Below are 23,690 nucleotides of genomic sequence, written 5' to 3' on the forward strand. Positions count from 1 at the left end.
CCAGAGAGAGCTGGGGGGGGGGGGGGGGGCAAGGCCGGAGAGGAGTCGGTAGAAGACTGAAAGACCACCAACCTGTCTGCAGTGAGTGAGTGAAAGGCCCTTGGAGTTAGCTTCATCGTGGGAGATTCCAATGATTCTGAATGCTTTGGTTTCAACAGTGTGAAGACGAGCTAGGTGTGAAGCAGGAGCACCAGACCAGAGGGGAGAGCAGTATTTCATAGAGCTGCGGATGAAAGCCTTGTATGTGGTGAGGAGCTCAGGTGTGCCAAGGAAGGACTTCGCACGACGGAGGATGCCCAGTCGGCGACTGGCTTTGGAGGCCAGATTTGAAATGTGGTTTTCCCAGGAAAGATCATGGCAAATAGTGGGACCCAAAAGCTTGAGTGACAGAACTTCTTGGAGAGGATTATTCAGAAAGTGGATGGGAGGGTTTTCCAGTCGGTCTTTTCGGAGAGACATCGTAAGAGTGTGAGATTTATCAGGATTGAAAGACGTGTTCCATTTGTTTGCCCAGTCTGTGATTTTGTCCAGGTCTGCAGAGAGTGAGGAGGCTGCAGACTGCCGATCTGAGGGATGAGGAATGGAGCGACAGAGAGTAGAGTCGTCAGCAAAAAGATAGAAAGGATTTTCAAGAGAGTCAGAGAGATCATTGATGAAGACCAGAAAAAGCACAGGGCCCAGAACACTACCTTGGGGAACTCCAGCCTGAACAGGAAGAGGAGATGAGAGAAACCCATTCAGGGCCACACGTTGACTATGACCAGAGAGGAAGTCCGCCAGCCATGCGTGGAGATTTCCATGGATACCAAAGAAGGAGAGTTTGGTGAGCAGAGCAGGGTGCCAGACCGTATCGAAGGCACGTGAAATGTCAAGGGAGACAGCTCTAATTTCCTGTTTGGTGTTGAGGACCTCCATCCATTGTTGAGAAAGCAGAAGCAGCATGTCCAGAGTAGAGTGACCAGGTCTGAAACCAAATTGATGATCAGAGATCAAGCCATTGGAGAAGAGGAAAGATTTCATATCTGAAGCAATGATGGATTCCATGACTTTGCTGATAATTGGGAGAAGGCTGATTGGTCTGTAGTTGCTGGGATCTGTTTTTGCACCTTTTTTGTGCAAAGCGGTGATGTTGGCTGATTTCCAAGCAGATGGCAGATGACCTTGAGCAAAAGAGAGGGTGAAGAGAACAGAAAGAGGGAGTGAAAGAGCGGAAGAACATGATTTTAGGACCCGTGGGCTGATGCCGTCAGTTCAGTGACAAGACGAGACAAGACAACACAAGACAGACACTGCACAGGTACAGGGCTGCACATATATATATATATATATATATAGAAGATAATGTAAAAAAAAAAAACAAGGCAATTTCACTTACATTTTCGGATTCAGCGTTCGATTCTATATAAGTGAGTGTATTTTGAGGCATGTGTGACTTCAAATAAAATTGTAAGCCAGGAAAAAACGTGCGTTTCATTCCTTAGGGATACAACATGTAAAACTGGCCCAAACGTCAAAACAAAACTCGCTCATTTTAAGTCGTACAAGCTAATGCGACCACTCATTCTTCTGCGAAGAATCCCGTGCACATGCTTGTCATACTTATAACTCACCTAAGTCTTTATAAGTTCATCAAATACCGACACCGCGGTTGACATTCGCTGAGGTAAATGTTGATATCTCTTCTGAGGTAAAAAAAACAAAAAACAGTTTTAAAGCATTATACGTATCAAACGATACATTTTATGAAACGGGGAAACCGAATACACACTTTGGTGGTTTTAAAATGACAGAATATGTCTTTATTAGAAAAAAAAAAGAACCTTGATGACGCTGCTGCTAACAAAATACACCGCTTTAACGCATAACCACGAGTTTAAACTACATTTCCAACAAATATAAAAACTATTTTCATATCACAATGTTAAATATAGAATATATAGAAGATAATGTTAAAAAAAAATGAGCCCTGTCTTCCAATGGTAAACAATCCTTCAAAAAATTCCTGGATCCGGAATAATATCCTGAGCTTCACCAAAAACTAATCAATTCTTTCTTATCCCAAGGGCAATCATCCCACCAACTTTCATCCAAATCCGTTCAGAACTTTTCCAGATATCTTGTTCACAAACACACGAACACACGCGCGCGCGCACACACACACACACACACACACACACACACACACACACACACACACACACACACACACACACACACACACACACACACACACACACACACACAGACACGATCGAATGCATTACTCCCTGGTGGGAGTAATAATATCCCCCCCTCCCAAAGGAGTTTTCCCTCAACTTCGTATTAATGTGTATAAATAGTTTATCATGGCGTTTTGTGGGGCAAGCCTATGTGGGGTGTGTTCAGTTACCAAGTTTGTTGCAGAGCGCTTGCCAAGTGGCTTGAGCACTCAAGCAAGCACTCCATTCAAAACTGTTGATAAGTAACGGCTCGCTTGGAAAGCACTAGCTAGCTGCTTGGTAATTGAACGTACCCCAGAAATAAAAAATTTAAAAAAAATAAACCACCAATACGTATGATTACCTTTTTGAACTAGAACGGCACTCAGTACAGAGCATACCTCCGCCAGGTGAACAGTTTATGTTTTGTATCCTAGAGTAGACCAGAAAATCACAATACAGAATCACATTTAATCAAAATAATCCATCCACAACTTTTTGAGATATCCTGCTATGTATTGTTTTTGGCCTGATCTCCCAATGGTGAAGAATTACTTGCAAAAATATACCAGTCGGACCCGGATCCAGATCTTCACCAAAATGGAATTGATTCTTCCTTGTCGCACACACAACCGGTCCACAAAGTTTCGTCCAAATCCATCCATAACTTTTTGAGATATCCTGCTATATGTTGGTTTTAGCCCTATCATTCAATGGTGAAGAATCACTTAAGAAATTAAATAATTCTCATATCCGAATCCATATTTCAGAATCATTGGAATCTCCCGCGATGAAGCTAACTCCAAGGGCCTCTCACTCATTCACCGCAGGCAGGTTGGTGGTCTTTCCGTCTTCTACCGACTCCTCTCTGGCCTTGCCCCCCCAGCTCTCTCTGGGCTCTGTCCCGCAAATATTCCTACAGGTCGCACAAGATCTGCCTGCAACCCTCTTATGGTTAAACTGCCAAAATCAAGACTCTCTGATCACCTTCACTCCTTCATTCCTCTTTTCTCCCGCCTCTGGAACAAACTCCCTCACTCTCTTCAATCCCACTCCTCCCTCCAGGTCTTTAAAACAGCTGTTCACCACCATCTCTTATCTTCCCCAATCCAAAACCTTGATCTTTTCTACCCCCGCTAATTTCACCCCAATTCCACTTTTTTGAAATACCAACTTCTGTCCTGGAAGTCTTTGGTGTCCTTGTGTTTTATACTTCTCCCACCCCCCCCCCCCTTCCCACACCTCCTCCCCCCAAGCCCTCTCCCTTCCACACATCTCCCTGCTCTCAAATGTTGTGTTTGTGTGCTTCCCCTTCTCTCCCCATCTTGTTTTCCGCTCCCTCTTTTTATATATTTTGTTTGTCTGGTTGATTTGTTTGTGAAGTAAATGTTAGCTCTTTCACGAGCCTCGATTCAGTATACAAAAAAAATAAAATAAATAAATTCAGATCTTCACCCAAATCGAATCGATTCTTCCTTGTCACACACACACAACCTCTCCACAAAGTTTTGTCCAAATCCGTCCATAACTTTTTGAGATATCCTGCTCTGTATCGTTTTTGGCCCTATCTCCCAATGGTGAAGAATCACTGTTAAAAAATCTAGTATCCGGATCTTCACCAAAATCTAATCATTTCGTTCTTGTCATATATGCTACATCTCTGCCAAATTTCGGCCGAATTCGTCCACAACTTTTTGAGATACCTTGTTCACAAACAAATTAGGAGTTGGGAGGAGGGAAGGGATGTGGAATTGGAATTGGAGTTGGGAGAGGGGGGAGGAATGTGGACATGGAGTTGGGAGAGTTTCGTAATGCAATAGGGCTTGCACCATGTGGATATCGTTGTGATTATAGACAGGGGTGAAAACGTAACCTCCATCCACCTTTGGTGGTGGAGGTAACAATCGCGACTGCTGTTTAACACTAAACTGAAAGGGAGGAAACCCGGCATTGAGGCATTCTATGCTTATTGCCTCCGCCACAGACTAACGGATCCAAGACTAGATCAATTGTTATCTACATACCCCAAGACGGATAATAACATGACTCTTCATCTTGCTCCCATAGGGAGTGGGTGTACTAGTTGCATTTTTTTTTCCAGAAATTTTGTTTGGTTGAGAATCAAATTGAACAAATTGCAATTTTCAGCCCAAATAGTAATGAGTTTCACTGTTATTCGGTGGCATTGTGGTTTGAGCATCTGCTCTGGCTCTGGGAGGTTGGCGGTTTAACCCTAACCCTGGCCAAAGATTTAAAAAACGGTACCTGCTTGGTGGTGGTGCTTCCTCCCTTCGCTCACTCAGCATTTGGATGACAGATCAAAGCTGTGGGATGGCTACTGTTGTATGTGTATGGATCGAGGAAGTCTTAACGAATCAAATGGCCACTCACAGCAGAATATCCTAATCTCAGTCTGTTTTGGTATTCATAATTCTCATTGCTTTTTTTTTTATGCTTCAGCTGACAAAGTAGCTGGAGGCGTTATGTTTTTGGGTTTTACGTCCGTACGTCCGTAAGGGCTAAACCTCGTTTTTCTCAGCAACCATATGGCTGATTGAGACGAAACTTTCAGGGTAGGAGTGACACCCACGCAGAATGTTTTTATGATAATTGTGATGTCATAGGTCACGTGGTATGGCAGCCATCTTGGATTAAAAGCAAATAATAAAAAAATTATTTCTCGGAAATCGCTGAATGGAATTTTTTTTAACTTGGCACATTGTCAAGTCCTCCCAATGGGGAACAAAAGCATTATGTTGCTGACATCATAGGTGAAGTGGTGTACCAGCCAAAAATGTTTTAATCAAATTCCTTATCCTAAAAATCTGAAATTGCATGCACACGATTTATGACCCATTTGTATTGAAATATTAAATTTCTGACATCATAGGTCACATGGTTTGGCAGCCACATTGGGTTGAAGGTAAATATTAAATAATTATATCTCTGAAACCGCTCACCCTATCAATGCAAAATTTTACAATTATCTAACAGCACTGTTGCATATAGTTTGAAAATGAGGATGTCATAGGTCATGTGGTTTGGCAGCCATCTTGGATAGAAAAACGAACCTTATCCGATCAAGATGAAACTTCGCAAACGTGATCACCTACCCATCCATACATATGCAGAGTGATGGCATCTACCCGTTGTGGGACTATGTGGAGGCATATTGGCGACACAGTCACATTGTTCTAGTTTGTTTCCAATATTGTAATTTATCTGTGTTTTTGTAAACCATGCAAAAACGTGCTGAGAGAGATAGAGATAGAGATAGAGATAGACAGATATATAATATAGAGATATATAGAGATATATAGAGATATATAGAGATATATAGAGATATATAGAGATATATAGAGATATATAGAGATAGTGTTGTGGTTTTGAGAACCCACACAGGTAACATCATTAAAGGTTAAAGGTTGCACCCCATAGGTAGGCCACATGCAACACGTAGGTCACCTTAGGACGTTAGTTATTTCATAGTATGTGTTTAGGATAAGGCCATATCCAATAGTTGCATCTGCGTTGTGTAAAACAAATAAGAGTAGGCCCATTCGTCCATTTTAGCAGCCTCCCTCCAAGCGACGCCATTAAGCGCGAGCCAGTCTTTACATCGCCCTCGCCCTTTAGGTTGCCAGCAGCCGTCGTGACCTCGTTGGCCTTCCGCTCAAACCAGCCCAAAGGCCACGAGGTAAGGCCTGAAAATGGGGCGGAGCGCAAGGGTGGAGGTGTGGCCACGTCAAGCAGCCATCAAGGCGGAGCCGGTAAGCCCTCACCAGCCAAGCAGGGCTCGAGGGAGATCGCCTGACAGGGTGTGGCTAGAGATTAGAGAGCGTTCGCTGTGCGTGGCAATGGAACCCCTTGCGCGAGGCCCCCACCTCAGTTATGATGGGAGAGGTGCCTGGTTTGAGTACCTGATTTATGAGGGGAGAGAGGGCTTGAACATTGTACCTGAGTTGTGAGAACGGACGCAACTGTGATCATTGTGAACAAGTTATGAGCGAGGAGAGAGCGGGCTTGATCAAAGCTATGAGACAGGCGCTCGAGTCTTGACCTGATCGGAGTTGAGTAGTTACGAGAGGGAGAGACGCGCTGTGGCAAGCATTTTACAAAGGGCGGACGCGCGGCACATGCTGCAAAGGACTGCAGTGTGAGAAGGACGTTGGTGAAGGGCGCTTGGATCGATCATAGTAATACCGGGAGCGCGTGTGAAGGCGCCGGTACACATATTACGTACGCCGTCTTATCGCCAGCTTACCTATCCCCCGAGATATAATTGTCCGCATCGCGCCTATGTCACGGGGAGAGCTGCCGGCCGTCTTTCATCAATCTGCACGGTACGAGTCGGGGACCGGACGAGCTGTGGACCCTTGGACCCTCAACCCGACCATCTTCAAACCCCGTGTGAGTGACCCTGAGAGTGAGTCTGAGAGTGAACGGGCCCGTGTCCAGGGATAAGTTAAGACTGTGATTAAGGCTGCCCTGTGTACCTGCTTCTTCCTCTTCCCTGTACATTCTTCCTTTTCCTTCCTCTTATTATTAGTGTACAAATTGGTAATAAATTCCTTGTTCTTCCTGGTTTTTTTTTTTGGTTTTTTTGTATACAAGATCGAGGCTCGTGAAAGAGCGAACATTAATCGCACAGAAAGACAAACGGACACATAAAACAAATAACATCGGGAGCGGTAGACAAGATGGGGAGAGAGGGGGAAGGACACAAACACAACATTTGAGAGCAGGGACCGAGAGACATGGAGACATCGAGAGAACTGTGGGAGGGAGAGGGCTTTGGGGGAGGAGGCATGGGAAGGGGGGTGGGGGGTGGGAGAGGTATAAAACATATGGACACTGCCAGGACTTCCAGGAAAGAAGTTGGAATTTCAAACAAGGTGGATCTGGGGTGAATTAGTGGGGGTAGAAAAGATCAAGGTTTTGGATGGGGGAAGATAAGAGATGGTGGTGAACAGCTGTTTTAAAGACCTGGAGGGAGGAGTGTGATTGAAGTGAGTGTGGGAGTTTGTTCCAGAGGCGGGAGAAAAGAGGAATGAAAGAGTGAAGGTGAGCAGAGAGCCGTGATTTCGGCAGTTTAACCATCAGAGGGTGGCTGGCAGATCTTGTGCGACCTGTAGGAATATTTGGGGGACAGAGCACAGAGAGAGCTGGGGGAGCAAGGCCGGAGAGGAGTCGGTAGAAGACAGAAAGACCACCTACCTGCCTGTGGTGAGTGAGTGAAAGGCCCTCAGAGATAGCTTCATCGCGGGAGATTCCAATGATTCTGAAAGCTTTGGATTCAACAGCGTGAAGCCGAGCCAGGTGCGAGGCAGGAGCACCAGCCCATAGGGGAGAACAGTATTCCATTGAGCTGCGGATGAAAGCCTTGTATGTGGTGAGGAGCTCAGGTGTGCCTAGGAAGGACTTCGCACGACGGAGGATGCCCAGTCGGCGACTGGCTTTGGAGGCCAGCTTGGAAATGTGGTTTTCCCAAGAAAGATCATGGCAGATAGTGAGACCCAAAAGCTTGAGCGACAGAACTTCTTGGAGAGGATTGTTGAGAAAGTAGATGGGAGGGTTGTCCAGTCGATCGTTTCGGAGAGACATAGTAAGAGTGTGAGATTTGTCAGGATTGAAAGACATGTTCCACTTGTTTGACCAGTCTGTGATTTTGTCCAGGTCTTCAGAGAGTGAGGAGGCTGCAGACTGCCAATCTGAGGGAAGAGGAATGGAGCGGCAGAGAGTGGAGTCATCAGCAAAGAGATAGAGAGGATTTTCCAGAGAGTCGGAGAGATCTTTGATAAAGACCAGAAAAAGCACAGGGCCCAGCACACTGCCTTGGGGAACTCCAGCCTGAACAGGAAGGGGAGATGAGAGAAATCCATTCAGGGCCACACGTTGACTACGACCAGAGAGGAAGTCCGCAAGCCATGCATGGAGATTTCCATGGATACCATAGGAGGAGAGTTTGGTGAGCAGAGCTGGGTGCCAGACCTTATCGAAGGCACGTGATATGTCAAGTGAGACAGCTCTGATTTCCTGTTTGGCATTGAGGACCTCCATCCATTGTTGAGACAGCAGAAGCAGCATGTCCAGAGTAGAGTGACCTGGTCTGAAACCAAATTGATGATCAGAGATCAAGCCATTGGAGAAGAGGAAAGATTTCATCTTCTTCCATTAGGCACTTACTTTGGGCTGGAGTACAGATTTACAAGTGTCGGGGACAGAGCTGCTTTCAACATTTTATTCCAAACTACATCCACTGCTATTTCTAATTCACATCTGTAGGGAGCTTGTGTGCAATGTTATATATGTCTCCGTATGTCTCCGTATGTCTCCGTATGTCTCCGTATGTCTCCGTATTAGTAAGTGCCTAATGGTAAGTGCCTGGTTTCTTCCTAATTCGATCGTCCTAGTCTTTTCTCCATTGGGTAAGCGTGGCACGATTAGGAACCGCTTAGAATCGGGTTTAGTACCTGCTAACGGCCCGAATCGCGGCTCGCTTCGCTCGGCGTGTCCACTAACGCCGTGGTTCGGGCGGGAGTTGTCTCCTTGCTTCACGGTCGGTGTTAGTACTTAGGTAATAGGACTAAATTCGACCAACAACCCTATTTAACACCGACCGGAAGGAACGTGATAGCTTCGGGATCGCGTCGGGTAGTAAAAGGACAAGGGGATTAACCCCCTCTTGATAAGGGGAAGGCCGACGTTTGAGATCCGCAACAATATATAGAGATATATAGAGATATATAGAGATATATACAGACATACGGAGACATACAGAGACATATATACACAAAGAATTAAGTTAAGCACCCCCCCCGTTTTTTTACAACCTCGCACATTACAAGTTTGTTGTCGTCAAAACAGTGTAATATACCCATGATATTGCTATATTTTCTGGAGAAGTGATATTATGGTCACATAAAAACATAACAATCATGCCGTTTTCAATATTTTATTCTGAATAATTTAAGGTGAAATTTTTTGGGAATTTTAGGCATATTTTCACCTCAATTTAAGTATGGAGCTATAGGTCCATCACGGACAGTGTGGATGACGTTTATGTTTTCTAACGTACAGTCATTGTTCTGAGAAGACCTCTAGCGATCTTTGCGTCAATAACGTGTGTAGGACCCACGTGATCGGATCACTGACTCAACCCTACGTCTCATAGACCCTGTAAGCCGTCGTATGCGTTGCTGTGGCAGGTTGAACCCCCTCGAGCACGTTTGGGACATGTTGGGACGACAAATTGCGAAGATGGTCCCTCCAATAGCCAATCTGGATGAATTGGAACGTGCATTACATCGGGAATGGAACAACCTGCCACAGCAACGCATACGACGGCTTACAGGGTCTATGAGACGTAGGGTTGAGTCAGTGATCCGATCACGTGGGTCCTACACACGTTATTGACGCAAAGATCGCTAGAGGTCTTCTCAGAACAATGACTGTACGTTAGAAAACATAAACGTCATCCACACTGTCCGTGATGGACCTATAGCTCCATACTTAAATTGAGGTGAAAATATGCCTAAAATTCCCAAAAAATTTCACCTTAAATTATTCAGAATAAAATATTGAAAACGGCATGATTGTTATGTTTTTATGTGACCATAATATCACTTCTCCAGAAAATATAGCAATATCATGGGTATATTACACTGTTTTGACGACAACAAACTTGTAATGTGCGAGGTTGTAAAAAAACGGGGGGGGTGCTTAACTTAATTCTTTGTGTATATAACATTGCACACAAGCTCCCTACAGATGTGAATTAGAAATAGCAGTGGATGTAGTTTGGAATAAAATGTTGAAAGCAGCTCTGTCCCCGACACTTGTAAATCTGTACTCCAGCCCAAAGTAAGTGCTTGGAAATGAAGAATAGCTAATTAATAGCCACATGTACAAGGTGACTAACTCACCAGTCTGTGTTTCCAAGTCGTATAACCTCTGGCTTTAGCTCATGAGCATGCTCACCAAACAGGTTTCCTTCCAATAGCTCTAGGGCCTAGGCATGTTTGGACTCAGTATGGCCAAATTGTAAGTTTTTTTAAATTTCGTTTAATTTTTTTACTGAATCATTTTATTGTTTTAGTCTTCTCAGAAAAGTTATTTTTCCCTGAATACTGAAAGGTTATTCTTACCTTCAGAATATTGCATGTTGTAGCTGAGTTTCTCCATAATGTTAATCTTACCTTGAGTATTTCATATTGGAGTTGAGTTTCTCAGAAAAGTTATTCTTACCTTCAGAATATTGCATGTTGTAGCTGAGTTTCTCCATAATGTTAATCTTACCTTCAGAGTATTTCATATTGGAGTTGAGTTTCTCTGAAGGTAAATTTTCCTTGAATATTGAAAGATCATTGCTGCCTTCAGAGTACAGTATTTCATATTGGAGTTTCACTACTGGTGTCAAGTAACCCATTAAGACATTTCCGGGTCATGTATTGAGGGTTCATAGAGAGTATTGTTTCACATGAATCAGAACACCTGCTGCCATGTTCGATTCCTGTCTTAGTTTTTATGAGGTACAACCCAAATGGATGATGTTTCCTCTGCGAAAACTATTACCAATTTGATCTTGCTATGTATGTAAAAATTAGATGCAAGATGAACGATTGTGTCTGAATGGGGTAAACGTTGTAACCACAGCATGTACAATGCTGAATGATAACTCATTTTAGAGCTCTTGGGTCCAGACATTGCATATAGAGGTGTACAAATATTTATATTCATGCAATTTCGAGTTTTATTCATTTTTGTAGCTCAAGTGGTGTATATGCTGAGTCGTTGGTTTGCACACCTTCTGGAAGTAAAAAAAAAAAAAAAAAAATATAACCACAAACTATCCAGTCAATTCTGTTAAAGTATAATTATTGTCCCCCGTCGCACCGCGGAGCGAAAGGGGGACTATGGTTTTCCCCTCTGTCCGTGTGTGCATCCGTGCGTGCGGGCGTGCTTGTGTGCGTACGTGCGTGCGTGCGTAAGCAAAGGACCAAATTCTAATTTGGTGTGTGGTTGCAACGCACGTCAAAATCCAAGATGGCTGCCGCCATGTATGTCTGATGCCATGTATGTCTGAACCTTGTGAGCGGAATATCTTGAAAAATAAGCGAAACTGTACCAACGTCTAATCTGGTGTGTGGGTGTATCTAGGCATCTATATAATAATACCGTAAGGACTCGACTTTGTTATCCCTTTTATGCCGCACCCAGTGACCCGATGCCCATGGCACTAATGGATTTACGATCTACGAACCGCGCTCTTTGTTTATCACGAACAGCCGTACTCGAAAAATCTGAATTAGCCGACGTTGGGGCCCAAAAGCATCCGATTAACTGCCGATACGACGCCATCTTACGACGCCATCGTATTGGCGTCTGCTGGGCGAAGGCGAAGCGAGCCGTCCGCTGATTGGACAGTCGAGTGGTGTGAACATGGGTGGTGTGAACCAAATGGTCTTTTTATTCCCTTGAACATTTTAAATTAGGATATATAAGGAAACGTCTTTATCGTTATTTTAATAAAGTTAAATGGAGTGACGATGCGATACTCAGGGTGCGTTGCATAAATCCTCGTAACACAGAGAGGTGTAGCAGGTGGCGAGACGTAAGGAAGCTTAAAGATAACGAGCTGAAAACAGACGAACGATATGTCAATCTCTTTCTACACCGAACGGAAATAAAAGTATGAGAGCGGGAAGGCATGGCCTGAGCACTTCGAGCAGAGAGGACTGCTTGGACTTAACTTAAAGAGAAAAAATTGGAGCTTAACGGAAGAAGAAGATCCCATGAGCGCTGCCGTCACTTATCGAGGTGTGTTGAGGTCTGAAGAGATGAGGTGGTTTCTAGGAGCGATTTGCACCTTTTTACTGCTTGAGGTGAGTTCGGTTCGTGTTTTGTGACTCGTAGATTTATTAATCAAAACATGGCCACAGTGGCGTCAGGCCCTGTGACCGTGTATGTGACTCATATTCGCGATTACCACAGAAGCACATCGACGGGGAGTATCTATATAATAATAGCGTAAGGACTCGACTTTGTTATCCCTTTTACACCGCACCCAGTGACCCGATGCCCACGGCACTAATGGATTTACCATCTATCCCCTATGCCATCCATAATGGTACACTCTATCCATACACCACATCCTCCCTTCCGTGGATGTTGCACGGGTTTCGGCTAATAAGAAAGAATGCTATTGAAAATTGGGTCACCACGTCAAAATCCAAGATGGCCGCCACCATATATATGTCTCAACCTTGTGAGCGAAATATCTTGAAAAATAAACGAACTACTAACTTCTAATCTGGTGTGTGGGTGTATACGCATAAGGAAGAACGCTATTGAAAATTGGGTCGCCACGTCAAAATCCAAGATGGTCACCGCTATGTATGTCTGAACCTTGTGAGCGGAATATCTTGAAAAATAAGTGAAGTACCAACTTCTAATCTGGCGTGTGGGTGTATCTAGGCATAAGGAAGGACGTTATTGAAAATTGGGTCGCCACGTCAAAATCCAAGATGGCCACCACCATATATATATGTCTGAACCTTGTGAGCGAAATATCTTGAAAAATAAACGAACTACTAACTTCTAATCTGGTGTGTGGGTATATCTATGCACAAGGGAGAACGCTATTGAAAATTGGGTCGACACGTCAAAATCCAAGATGGCCCCCTTGCGTCTTCCACTTTGTCAACTCGCATCACTTCACCGACGGGGGACCTAGGCGTAACGCTTGTTACCTTTCCATCAGTTTACTTCACCGATAAACCTTAGCAGTCATAACACTTATTGACTATTATGTGGACTAGGAGTTGGGCGGAGGGAAGGGATGTGGACTTGGACTTGGAGTTGGGAGAGTTTCGTAATGCAATAGGGTTTGCACCATGTGGATATCATTCTGATTATGATGTACCATACTCTGTTGCAGTGCTGCTGAAGCAGTTTCTTGGTGATGGTTATACTGGGCGGTTTGTCATTGCCTTCCCAGCAGTAGTCATGGCAGGAATTTGGAATTTGTTCCGTGTATCGGCGATAGCTCGTCTACTCTTCGTGAAGAAGACCGTGGGATCTTTAACATCCACCAACTAATGTCGACAGCCAGGACGGCCACTTGATGTCATTGGATCAATGATGGATCACCCTGCCTGTGAAACACCAGGACGATCGTTTATAAATGGGCCGAGATTCGATCCCAGGCTTGGACAGTTTGGAGGCGAGCGTGTGTACCTCTAGAGTCTAGACCATCCTGCCCAACCAGTATATATCAGAGTGAGTGGGGTCGTTTAACCCTCGTGTAATGGCAGGTTAATTGCTATTTCAAATGAATACTCGAAAATGACCCATTTTGTGATGCATTCTTTTTAACCGATGTTATGTTTTAATGTTGAAGGTGTTGCGTCGTCTTAAAACCATATTCCATTTCAGGAATGCCCGAGTATGGTACATTTGTTAGCCAGCATGACCCCATGGCTCCTGTACCCTCTGGATATAATGGCCACAAGGTATTTATTTATCTTTACCTTGCCTACTTATCTGAACACACTGAATTCAAGGGCTATCTATTTATTACATGTGGACATTCTAACATTGTGGGAACAAACAACGTTCCGCTCATGCCGAATATAGTGAGGTGTTGTCTAATCGTGAAGAGATGCAAAAACGATTAGTGATCATTGCTGGTGTGTGAAAGGTGCAATTTGATTACAAAGCAATGTGAATATTAAGTTGTAATTTCATTTTAAGAATGGGGTCAGTATATAGGAGATGGATGAAGTGATAATTAGGTTAATGCAGTCGGGATGTAGGGCTTAAACACTATAGCTTATCAGGTTGGACCTTATGCTCTACTTTATGTTTTTCATTCAGTTGTATCCGTTGTATCCGTTTTTCATTCAGTTGTATCATTTATGTAATCCAGTTAAAATGACCATCAAATATTGAAAACATAGACGTTACGGATCTTCCAACGACATAGTACGTGTTGGCCTTAGGCTTCATGCCTTCATGCCTCACCTTCAGGCCACTTTGGACAAATGAGCCCAAGTTTCTTAATACAGTAGTATCGTTTTCAAAATAATAATAATAATAACGTTAATAATAATAATATTATAGTGAATATGATCATAACACTGCAATCCCTTTGTCGTGACCGCAAAGTTTCTGGATTGAAGTGGTGTATGGTTCATGGATGACTCGAGGAGAAGCGGTGTACTAATTATTGCGGGAGTACAGAATCAGCCTCAGTTTATTAGCCCCCTTTGGACTTTGTCCGAAACGGGGGCTTATGGATTAAGTCTCGTCCGTCCGTCTGCAACCATATCTCGGAGATGCATTGACCTATTTTTTGTTCATACAGTTAAGCATGATACTTAACACAAAGACTATATATGATGGTATACATATGCACATCATTTTGTTTCACGATGCAATCAAAGATGGCCGACTGGTGGCCATTTTAGTTGTAAGAAAAACCCAATGTTGAACACGTTCTCAATCATTTATCGGACATGCATTTACCGACGTTGTTCAAACTTGGCACACTGATAACTAATGATGGCTTACATATGCTTCTCATTTTATTTCGAGATCAGATGCAATATGGCCGACTGGTGGCCATTTTGTTACTAAAACATGTCCCCAACCATTTATTGACATGCATGGACCAATTTTGTTCAAACTTGGCACAAGCGGAGTGCATGATGGCGTGCATATGCAACTCGCTTTATTTTGCGATCTGATCAAAGTTTGCTGACTGGTAGACTGGCGGCCATTTTAGTTGTAAAAAAAACCGATATTGAACACGTCCTCAATCATTTCTCGGACATTCATTTACTGATCTTCTTCAAACTTGGCACACAGAAAATGAATGATGGGTTACATATATGCACGTCATTTTCTTTCGAGATCAGAGTCAAGATGGCTGACTGGCAGCCATTTTGTTACTTAAATGTGTCCCCAACCATTTTTTGACATGCAAGGACCAATTTTGTTCAAACTTGGCACAAATACAATACATGAGAGTATACATATGCAGCATATTTTGTTTTGTAATCTGACCAAAGATGGGATGGCTGATTGATGGCCTTTAACGCCGTACAGCAAAATTACTAAAACCATGGGGGCTCTGACATTTTATGTGTTTTTCTTCATGTTAATACAGTAACATCGTCTTCATAATAATAATAATGTTAATAGCAATAATATAGTAAATATAATTGTAACACTGCAATCCTTTTGTCGTGACTGCAAAGTTACTGGATTGAAGCGGTGTATGGTGGTTAATTGTTGACTCGAAACATATAGAATAAACCAGTGTCTCAATGCAATCTCTTCACTTCCATGGTGACAGAGCTTAGAGACTTAGAGTACTTCAAAATAATTTTATACTTACATTATTTGCTAACTGGTATCTCCACCCAGGTCATACTATCCTCTTCAACTAAAGTATCAAACAAGCCTGACTACACTGCTGTTGGACTTTGCCTTGTTTTAAAATAACAATAAATACAAGGCGCAGGGAGGTGAAATTTGCTGCACGTGATGTGCAACGCACGCAGAGGAAATAGTAAGGGAAACATATGAAAATCTGTTAACTAAATTGTTACCAAAAAATTTCTTCACCAATATGTTTGTAAAGGTGTGTAATAACATGTGTTAAAATGTTGAAGGTCAACTCCCGTGGGAAACCCAGAAAAAAAGCTGTTGAATTCGGGTACCGAAAAATTATTTTCGAGAATTTTTATTTTTTTAAATCGGCCCTTAAGTAACTTATGAGGGGTCAAATAAGGGTTTTTCATGATTCTGAGTTGATTGTTAACATTTATATTTCACCACAGACACTCCTTTGTGGAAAAATAATTTCTAAATATATCTCATTTTCTACTTTGCAGGACATGGAGTCTAGCAATATGGATGAAGACGTTACTCCACCTGTGCTCAATTGCTTCATCTGTGCACGCTCGGATACACCAGCTGAAAGGCTCATACAGGCAACTCCAAAGGGATACTCAACTTTAATGAAACAAGCAGAAACTGTCGAAAATGTTACTGTTGTGGAACGTATGAAGGAGGCTCAAAAGGAAGGAAAACTGAGGTACCACCAGAAGTGTAAAAATGATCTGTACAACAACTTTGTTGCAACCACCAAGAAGTCAGCTCAAGCATCAAAGGCAGAGAAAGAGTCATCAAAGTTGAAGAGAAGACGCACTACTTGTGAGTTCAGTTCATCAACTGGCTGCAGTTCTAGAAGATCACAGTCAGTTGACCTCCTGTATAAGGATGTATGCATTCTTTGCAACCAACCAGCCCAGCTCTACAAAAATAATCCAGCACAAGCTCGAAAGAAATACAGAGTGCCAGATAATTTGACTGCAGATACACTGAAGGCAAGCTTGCTGAAGACAGCACGGAGTCGCGGGGATGACTGGGGCACTGAAGTCACTGGACGCCTGGAAGGGATCAACGACTTGGTAGCAGAAGAAACACTGTACCATTTGCGATGCAAACTTATGTTTGCGAGAGGTGACAGTTTGTCCAAGACTGATGAGGAAGGAAAAAGGAAGAGAGGACAGAGGAGTATTGATGAGGAGCGAGAGGCAGTTTTTATTGAATTCTGCGAATGGTGAGACTCAGAATTAGAGCATGGGGTAATGAACATGGACCAAGTCCATGAAAAGCTGCAGGAGTTTGATCAGTCACCAGAGAAGAGCCTTTCTTATTCAAAGCATTGGCTAAAGATAAAACTTCTAGAGAAATACGAAGACACCTTGTATTTCACAACACAGGAAAGAAGGGCAGATGTACTCTGTCTCAAAGATGGCACCGACAATATTCTGCGAGTGCATCATGCTAATCTTGACCATGGAGATGAGAAGACTCAGATCATAAAGACGGCACTCAAGTTCATATCCAATGATATTGCCTTGATTGATTTAGGTCCAAAGTCATACCCCACCACACACAGTATGACTGACATCGATAGTCAGCTGACACTTGTTCCTGCAAGCCTTCAGATGTTCTTGAGACCGATTGTCAAGACAGACGAAAGAGTTGCCGTTTGGGGGCAGAATTTTATTAAGGCCTGTCGACCTCGGTCTGGAGTATTGCCACACCAAATGGGGCTTGCCATACAACTTGATCATAGATTTGGGTCAAAATGGATGCTCAACAAGTTCCACCGGCTGGGATACACTGAGTCTTACACGGAGACACAAAACTACAAATACTGCTTCCTTAATAGTAGGAGTGGAGATGATGTTCCAGATACTTCTGGCACTCTTGACACCATTGTGGACGAAACCGATGAACAGATCAATGATGAGGTTGCGGTTGATGCTGCGCTTGAGGATCAATCAGTGATGACAGCCAAAGTGCCAGCCAGTGAAAGTGAATTGTCAAGTAATGATCAGGTGGTCTTTATGGAGGTTGGGGAAACAAACAATGCAGTCACTCAGTTTGTTGGAGACAATATAGATTTAAACATTGTCTCTATTCACGGAAACACTCCCTTTCACTCAATGGGTTGGATCGAAGTCACCTCTCCGGCACCACCTTTGCCAGATCCACTCTACCTCCAACAGAGGGAGACTCTACCTCCAACAGAGGGTGCAGCTGCACAACATTCACTCCGTGCCTACCTGCAGACCCGGGACTGGATCCTTCTACAGAGCATGTCTCTGAACCCCATTGACTATGGATGGACAATAGGTGTGCATGGGTATGAGCCAGTTCCAACACTGGACCCCACGGCTCCTGAGGAGCTATTGCAGTTCACGAGCTGTAATTGTCATGGAGATTGCAGCAACCGGCGATGCAGCTGCAAGAAGAATGGGGTCACGTGCATCTCGGCCAGTGGAGTCTGTAATGGCATTACATGCAGAAACTGCAGTCATGATGTTGTTGAGTCTGAAGAAGACATAGACAATGACTGTTGAAACTTCTGACATTGTGAATGAGAAATAACTCTTGAGTATTATATATGTATGTGAAATAAAAGCTACTTTGTGTGTAAATGTAAAAGTGAAAATATAAATGTTAACAATCAACTCAGAATCATGAAAAACCCTTATTTGACCCCTCATAAGTTACTTAAGGGCTGATTAAAAAAAATAAAAATTCTCGAAAATAATTTTTCGGTACCCGAATTCAACAGCTTTTTTTCTGGGTTTCCCACGGGAGTTGAACTTCAACATTTTAACACATGTTATTACACACCTTTACAAACATATTGGTGAAGAAATTTTTTGGTAACAATTTAGTTAACAGATTTGTGAAATATCTCATAAAATGCCCTTACTAAAAACGAATGTTCATTTATATCCGTAGGATCTCTAACAAATAAAGAAGATATAACCACACCTGACACTAGGCCGAGGCTTCAGACTTTGGCACGCTCACGAGGCTGCACCGTCAAATAAACTGTTCCAACCTGTCATTCTGATGGGCTTTTATACTAATCACTAATGTATGTGTGTATGTATATGTATATATATATATATGCACTAATGTATTCATGATTTTTATGTATGATCTGTAAGTAATCCACTTAACCCCATTCACTCATGCTGGATGTACTGCCCCAGACCTCTCCATCCTCCCCTGCTTTGATTATTTATGGAAAAGCCCCTAACTTTGCTTGTATCCTTTCCACGTGCTTTTTTCCCTAGTTTGTGTCTGTGTGGGCCACCGGTGGTCGCGTACAGCTCACCACAGCACGGTTCCTCTCGCTCATAGAGGCCATGCGACCAGACTGTTATGTTGCCATGGCTGACATCTTGTCGGACCATAAATCTATCAAACCCAAGTTCTTGCAACCCGGTGATCATGAGCGCACCAACGTTGCAGATCCAGTGCAGACTGGAGAATCTGTGGTTGATGGACTTGCCAGTGTTACGATTGCTGACAACAAGGTGAATGGACTTTCTAAAGCAAGCACCTTAGAGTCCCAACCTACGACGCAACAAACTCGACGTGCACAGGATCGGACATTGCAGTTCCTGGATGAGTGCCTTGCCCTACAAGCACGTTCGCAGGTTTTTGCACACTTTCTCATGATGATGCACATGTCTAAATACTACCTAATTATTCCAATTTTGACTGATTATTTCCTTAAAACACTGGTTAATCTATATAATAATACATCTGTCTGCCATCTGATATGCCCTGGTTGGAAGTTCTACATAAAAAAAAAAAAAGTAAAATATGGTTATCTGAGGAGCTGGAATATATATTTTTTGTATACAGAATCGAGGCTCGTGAAAGAGCTAACTAACATTTATCACACAAAAAAATCAAACAGACTCACAAAGTGTATAATAAGGGGAGCGGTAGACATGGGGAGAGAAGGGGAAGCACACAAACACAACATTTGAGAGTAGGGACATCGGGAGATCTGTGGGAGGGAGAGGGCTTGGGGGGAGGAGGCGTGGGAAGGGGGGGGGGGGGGGGTAGGAGAAGTATAAAACACAAGGACACTACAAGGACTTCCAGGAAAGAAGTTGGTATTTCAAAAAAGTGGATCTGGGGTGAAATTAGCGGGGGTAGAAAAGATCTAGGTTATGGATGGGGGAAGATAGGAGATGGTGGTGAACAGCTGTTTTAAAGACTTGGAGGGCGGAGTGGGATTGAAGGGAGTGGGGGAGTTTGTTCCAGAGGTGGGAGAAAAGGGGAATGAAGGAGTGAAGGTGAGCAGAGTGTTGATTTTGGCAGGTTAACCATAAGTGGGTTGCTGGTGGATCTTGTGCGACCTGTGGGAATATTTGTGGGACAGAGCCCAGAGAGAGCTGGGGGAGCAAGGCCAGAGAGGAGTTGGTAGAAGATGGAAAGACCACCAACCTGCCTGCGGTGAGTAAGTGAAAGGCCCTCAGAGTTGGCTTCATTGCGGGAGATTCCAATGATTCTGAAAGCTTTGGTTTAAACAGCGTGAAGCCGAGCTAGGTGAGAGGCAGGAGCACCGGCCCAGAGGGGAGAACAGTATTCCATTGAGCTGCGGATGAAAGCCTTGTATGTGGTAAGGAGCTCAGGTGTGCCAAGGAAGGACTTCGCACGACGGAGGATGCCCAGTCAGCGACTGGGTTTGGAGGCCCAATTTGAAATGTGGTTTTCCCAGGAAATATCATGGCAAATAGTGAGACCCAAAAGCTTGAGTGACAGAACTTATAGGAGAGGATTATTCAGAAAGTGGATGGGAGGGTTGTCCAGTCAGTCTTTTTGGAGAGATGTAGTAAGAGTGTGAGATTTGTCAGGATTGAAAGACATGTTCCACTTGTTTGACCAGTCTGTGATTTTGTCCAGGTCTGCAGAGAGTGATTAAGCTGCAGACTGCCGATCTGAGGGCTGAGGAATGGAGCGGCAGAGAGTGGAGTCATCAGCAAAGTGATAGAGAGGGTTCTCAAAGGGAGTCAGAGAGATCATTGATGAAGACCAGAAAAGCACAGGGCCCAGAACACTGCCTTGGGGAACTCCAGTTTTTCACAAAGTACGTTGTAACTTTAAATGATGCCATTTATATCCAATCAGTTTTGTGGTATGCTTTGAACAGAAACTGATCTGGCCAACTCCATTTAAGTATCTTCTTTTTTTTTTTTGTATACCAAGCCGAGGGTCATATTAGAGCGAGCACATATAACATCTAACACAGCGAGTGGGAGTTGAGGGGCCGAGAGAGGGAAGCACAACAGGCGGGAAAAGGGACATCAGGAGATCTGTGGAAGAGAGAGGGCTGGGGCCGGGTACACAGGATAAACAAGATGGACACTACAGGGGCTTTCAGGAAAGAAAACAGGGAATTTGAAGGAGGTGGGTTTGGGGTGGATTAACGGGGGTAGAAAAGATCATTTCATATGTGGGAATATATGAAATGGTGGTGAACAGCTGTTTTAAAGACCTGGAGGGAGAAGTGAGATTGAAGAGAGTGAGGGAGAATGAGAGTGAAGTTGAGCAAAGAGTCTTGATTTTGGCAGTTTCACTAGAAGGGGGTTGCTGGCAGATCTTGTGTGGAAATATTGAGGTGACAGAGCTCAGACAGCTTTTTAAGTGGTTAATAGCACAGGTGTGCCAAGGAAGGACTTGACTCATCGGCGCTGAGGCAGCTCTCTGAGAATGGCCAGAGAGATATCAGATGAACCGATTGGAGCAGATGAAGAACAGCAGACATTTGCTGGGACGTTTGTCATAATCAAGTCTAGAAGAGAAGATGCTCCGTTGACTGAGATCCGGGTCGGGAAGTTGACAGATTGTGTCACTTCCAGTTGGTCGCAGAAGTCCTTTGCTGAGGTGCCATGACTGGTGCGAGCGGTGCCCACACAGCCAGCTGGCATGATGACAGTTAAAGTCGCCACATATGAGGAAGAGAGAGTTGGGATGAGTGGATAGAAGTTGGTCCATGTTGTCAGAGAGTGAGATGTAGATGAGGTCATCGGTACAACAGACATATGAACAAAAGGTGGGAGCGGAGGGGAAGCCGTAGCCAGATGTACTCCTGGGAGTGTGGTGGAGTGAGGGCAGTGCAGGGAGAGTGAGGGAGAGAGTTTTTGATATAAATAAATAGTATTGTGGAGTAAATAGTAAATGTAAATAGATTCTGTAGTAAATTGGCTCTTTTCCTGTATTTGACATTTGGTTGTTGTATGCCTTACCTCATCTTCTACGTGTTTTTTTGTGACTGACCTGTTCATTCAGAAGACTTACCTCTTTACGCCATATGTCTAAATTAAATAACTTGTTTTGGTCAGGCCTTGCGTGACACTTCAATTCTCGCCCCAGTGCTGGGAGCTGGGATGGCAAGTGATGTCATCATGTTTGTCCGCAAGTTGGCCATTAAGCCTATTTCTGGCTTTGCCTTGCTGGGTCGTCAAAGCTGGCCAGATGAACTGTTGACTGCTGTGGTCACAGAACTACCTTATGACAAGTTACGGTAAGAGTTTGTTTCTCATTTTTCAAAACAGGATGGCATAAATTTACGACGCAAATTGTAATATTTTCTTACAATGACAAATGAATTAAAAGTATGATTAGTTCCACGGCCACGGGTTAGTTAAAAAAGGTTGCTTTTGTTGGTGGTTTATAAAATAAAAAATAACCACCTTTAGAGGCCATTTTTCCCCGGGAATTGTGGACATGTGGACATCTCCACCCAGGGAATTACCAGTGAACTGGTACTCAATTAGCCGACCTCGGAAGGATGACAGGCTGAGTCAACCCCCCTGGCATTAATTCGGCGATCGACCGAGATTCGAACCCAGGATCCTAGGATCCTAAGCCGGCACCCTAGCCGCTAGCCCAACACCAGGTGGTTTTTTTTAGAGGCCATTTTTCCCCGCAAAGCGGGGGTTGGCCTTTTTCGGGAACTGTGGTTGTTGTTGTTTTTCGGTCCCCTTTTTGAAGCAATGTTTTACGGCCGGATGCCTTTCCTGACGCCAACCCTTTTTGCCGCCTTTAACGACAAACAGGGAATTACCAGTGAACTGATACTCAATTTGCCGACCTCGGAAGGATGACAGGCTGAGTCAACCCCCCTGGCGTTAATTCAGCGATCGACCGGGATTCGAACCCAGGATCCTTGGATCCTAAGCCGGCACCCTAGCCGTTTATAATATATATATATTTTTTCTGGGTCCCCTGCTCTTCTGATGTGGTAGAATGTTTTCCTCAATAACTAATCATGCCTTGCAATCCTTAGCTTTAGCCCAGGAATAAGTTGTGGTTGCGTGACCGTGAGCAGAATGGTTTGTGGAATCGGGGAGCCCAGCGCAGTGTTGGATTGCGTGAGGAGAGGTGTGGACTTGTTTGACGGTCACTACCCTCAGCTGGCGACGGCATGTGGTTACGCACTCACCTTCTACTACCCAGGCCTTACTGCTGGTAATCAGGAGAGCTATTATTATAAGGAAAAGTTTATATAATTCAAGATTTTGTTTTATTTTTATTTACCAAATTGTTGTGCAAACAATCGAGAATACTGTTTACCCCATTGTTCCAGGCAGTGCTGTGTTCATTGCTTAGCTTAGACAAACAGAACAGAAAAACTATAATTTTTCTTCTTGAAGTAAAAGTTGAATTATTTTGCTGTTTTTACCATCTAATGAAGAAGAGGAGCATTTTATCTTCTGGCTCGCAGCTATGACATACAGCTCACAAGGTATTGTCATGTTCAAGTGGTGTGTTAACACGGATCACCGAACGATGGGCCAAACTGGCTTCGTCAATTTTGGCGGCTTCACACGCACGTGGATGGAAGGAGAAACACAAAAACCTTAGCTCTTTTAAAACAAACGAGTTTATTCCCGAACACAACAAATCAGGGGAAGATTGAATCGGACGGCGGGCAATCCAAGAGTGGGATGGAAGGGGAAATAAATTCAACAAACTATATACAGAGGTAAATACAGAGGATAATACAGAGGTAAGAGGTATATATACAGAGGTAAAATAAATCTAACGGAATGTAAGGGTCCTCACTCCGCACTCGATCACAGACGGTGA

At 43.7% G+C, this 23,690-nt stretch overlaps 1 protein-coding gene across 2 annotated transcripts in view; it reads left to right on the top strand.

The window, feature by feature from the left end:
* QTRT2 (queuine tRNA-ribosyltransferase accessory subunit 2) overlaps positions 1–23,690 on the top strand; it is a 40,019-nt gene that overhangs the window by 2,332 nt on the left and 13,997 nt on the right. Inside the window, exons 1-5 of one of the 2 annotated variants that reach the window (XM_068108122.2) lie at positions 13,362–13,478; positions 13,635–13,711; positions 18,875–19,240; positions 21,941–22,122; positions 22,930–23,069. In XM_068108122.2, coding sequence (XP_067964223.1) covers positions 13,637–13,711; positions 18,875–19,240; positions 21,941–22,122; positions 22,930–23,069 — 763 coding nt within the window. In that variant the 5' untranslated portion in view covers positions 13,362–13,478; positions 13,635–13,636. Of the gene's footprint in view, positions 1–13,361; positions 13,479–13,634; positions 13,712–18,874; positions 19,241–21,940; positions 22,123–22,929; positions 23,070–23,690 lie in introns of those variants that run through there. The other variant, XM_068108112.2, reaches the window with a different exon arrangement.

This window comes from Myxine glutinosa, chromosome 1 (assembly GCF_964187855.1).
Source record: "Myxine glutinosa chromosome 1, kmMyxGlut1.1, whole genome shotgun sequence".
Classification (NCBI taxonomy): domain Eukaryota; kingdom Metazoa; phylum Chordata; class Myxini; order Myxiniformes; family Myxinidae; genus Myxine; species Myxine glutinosa.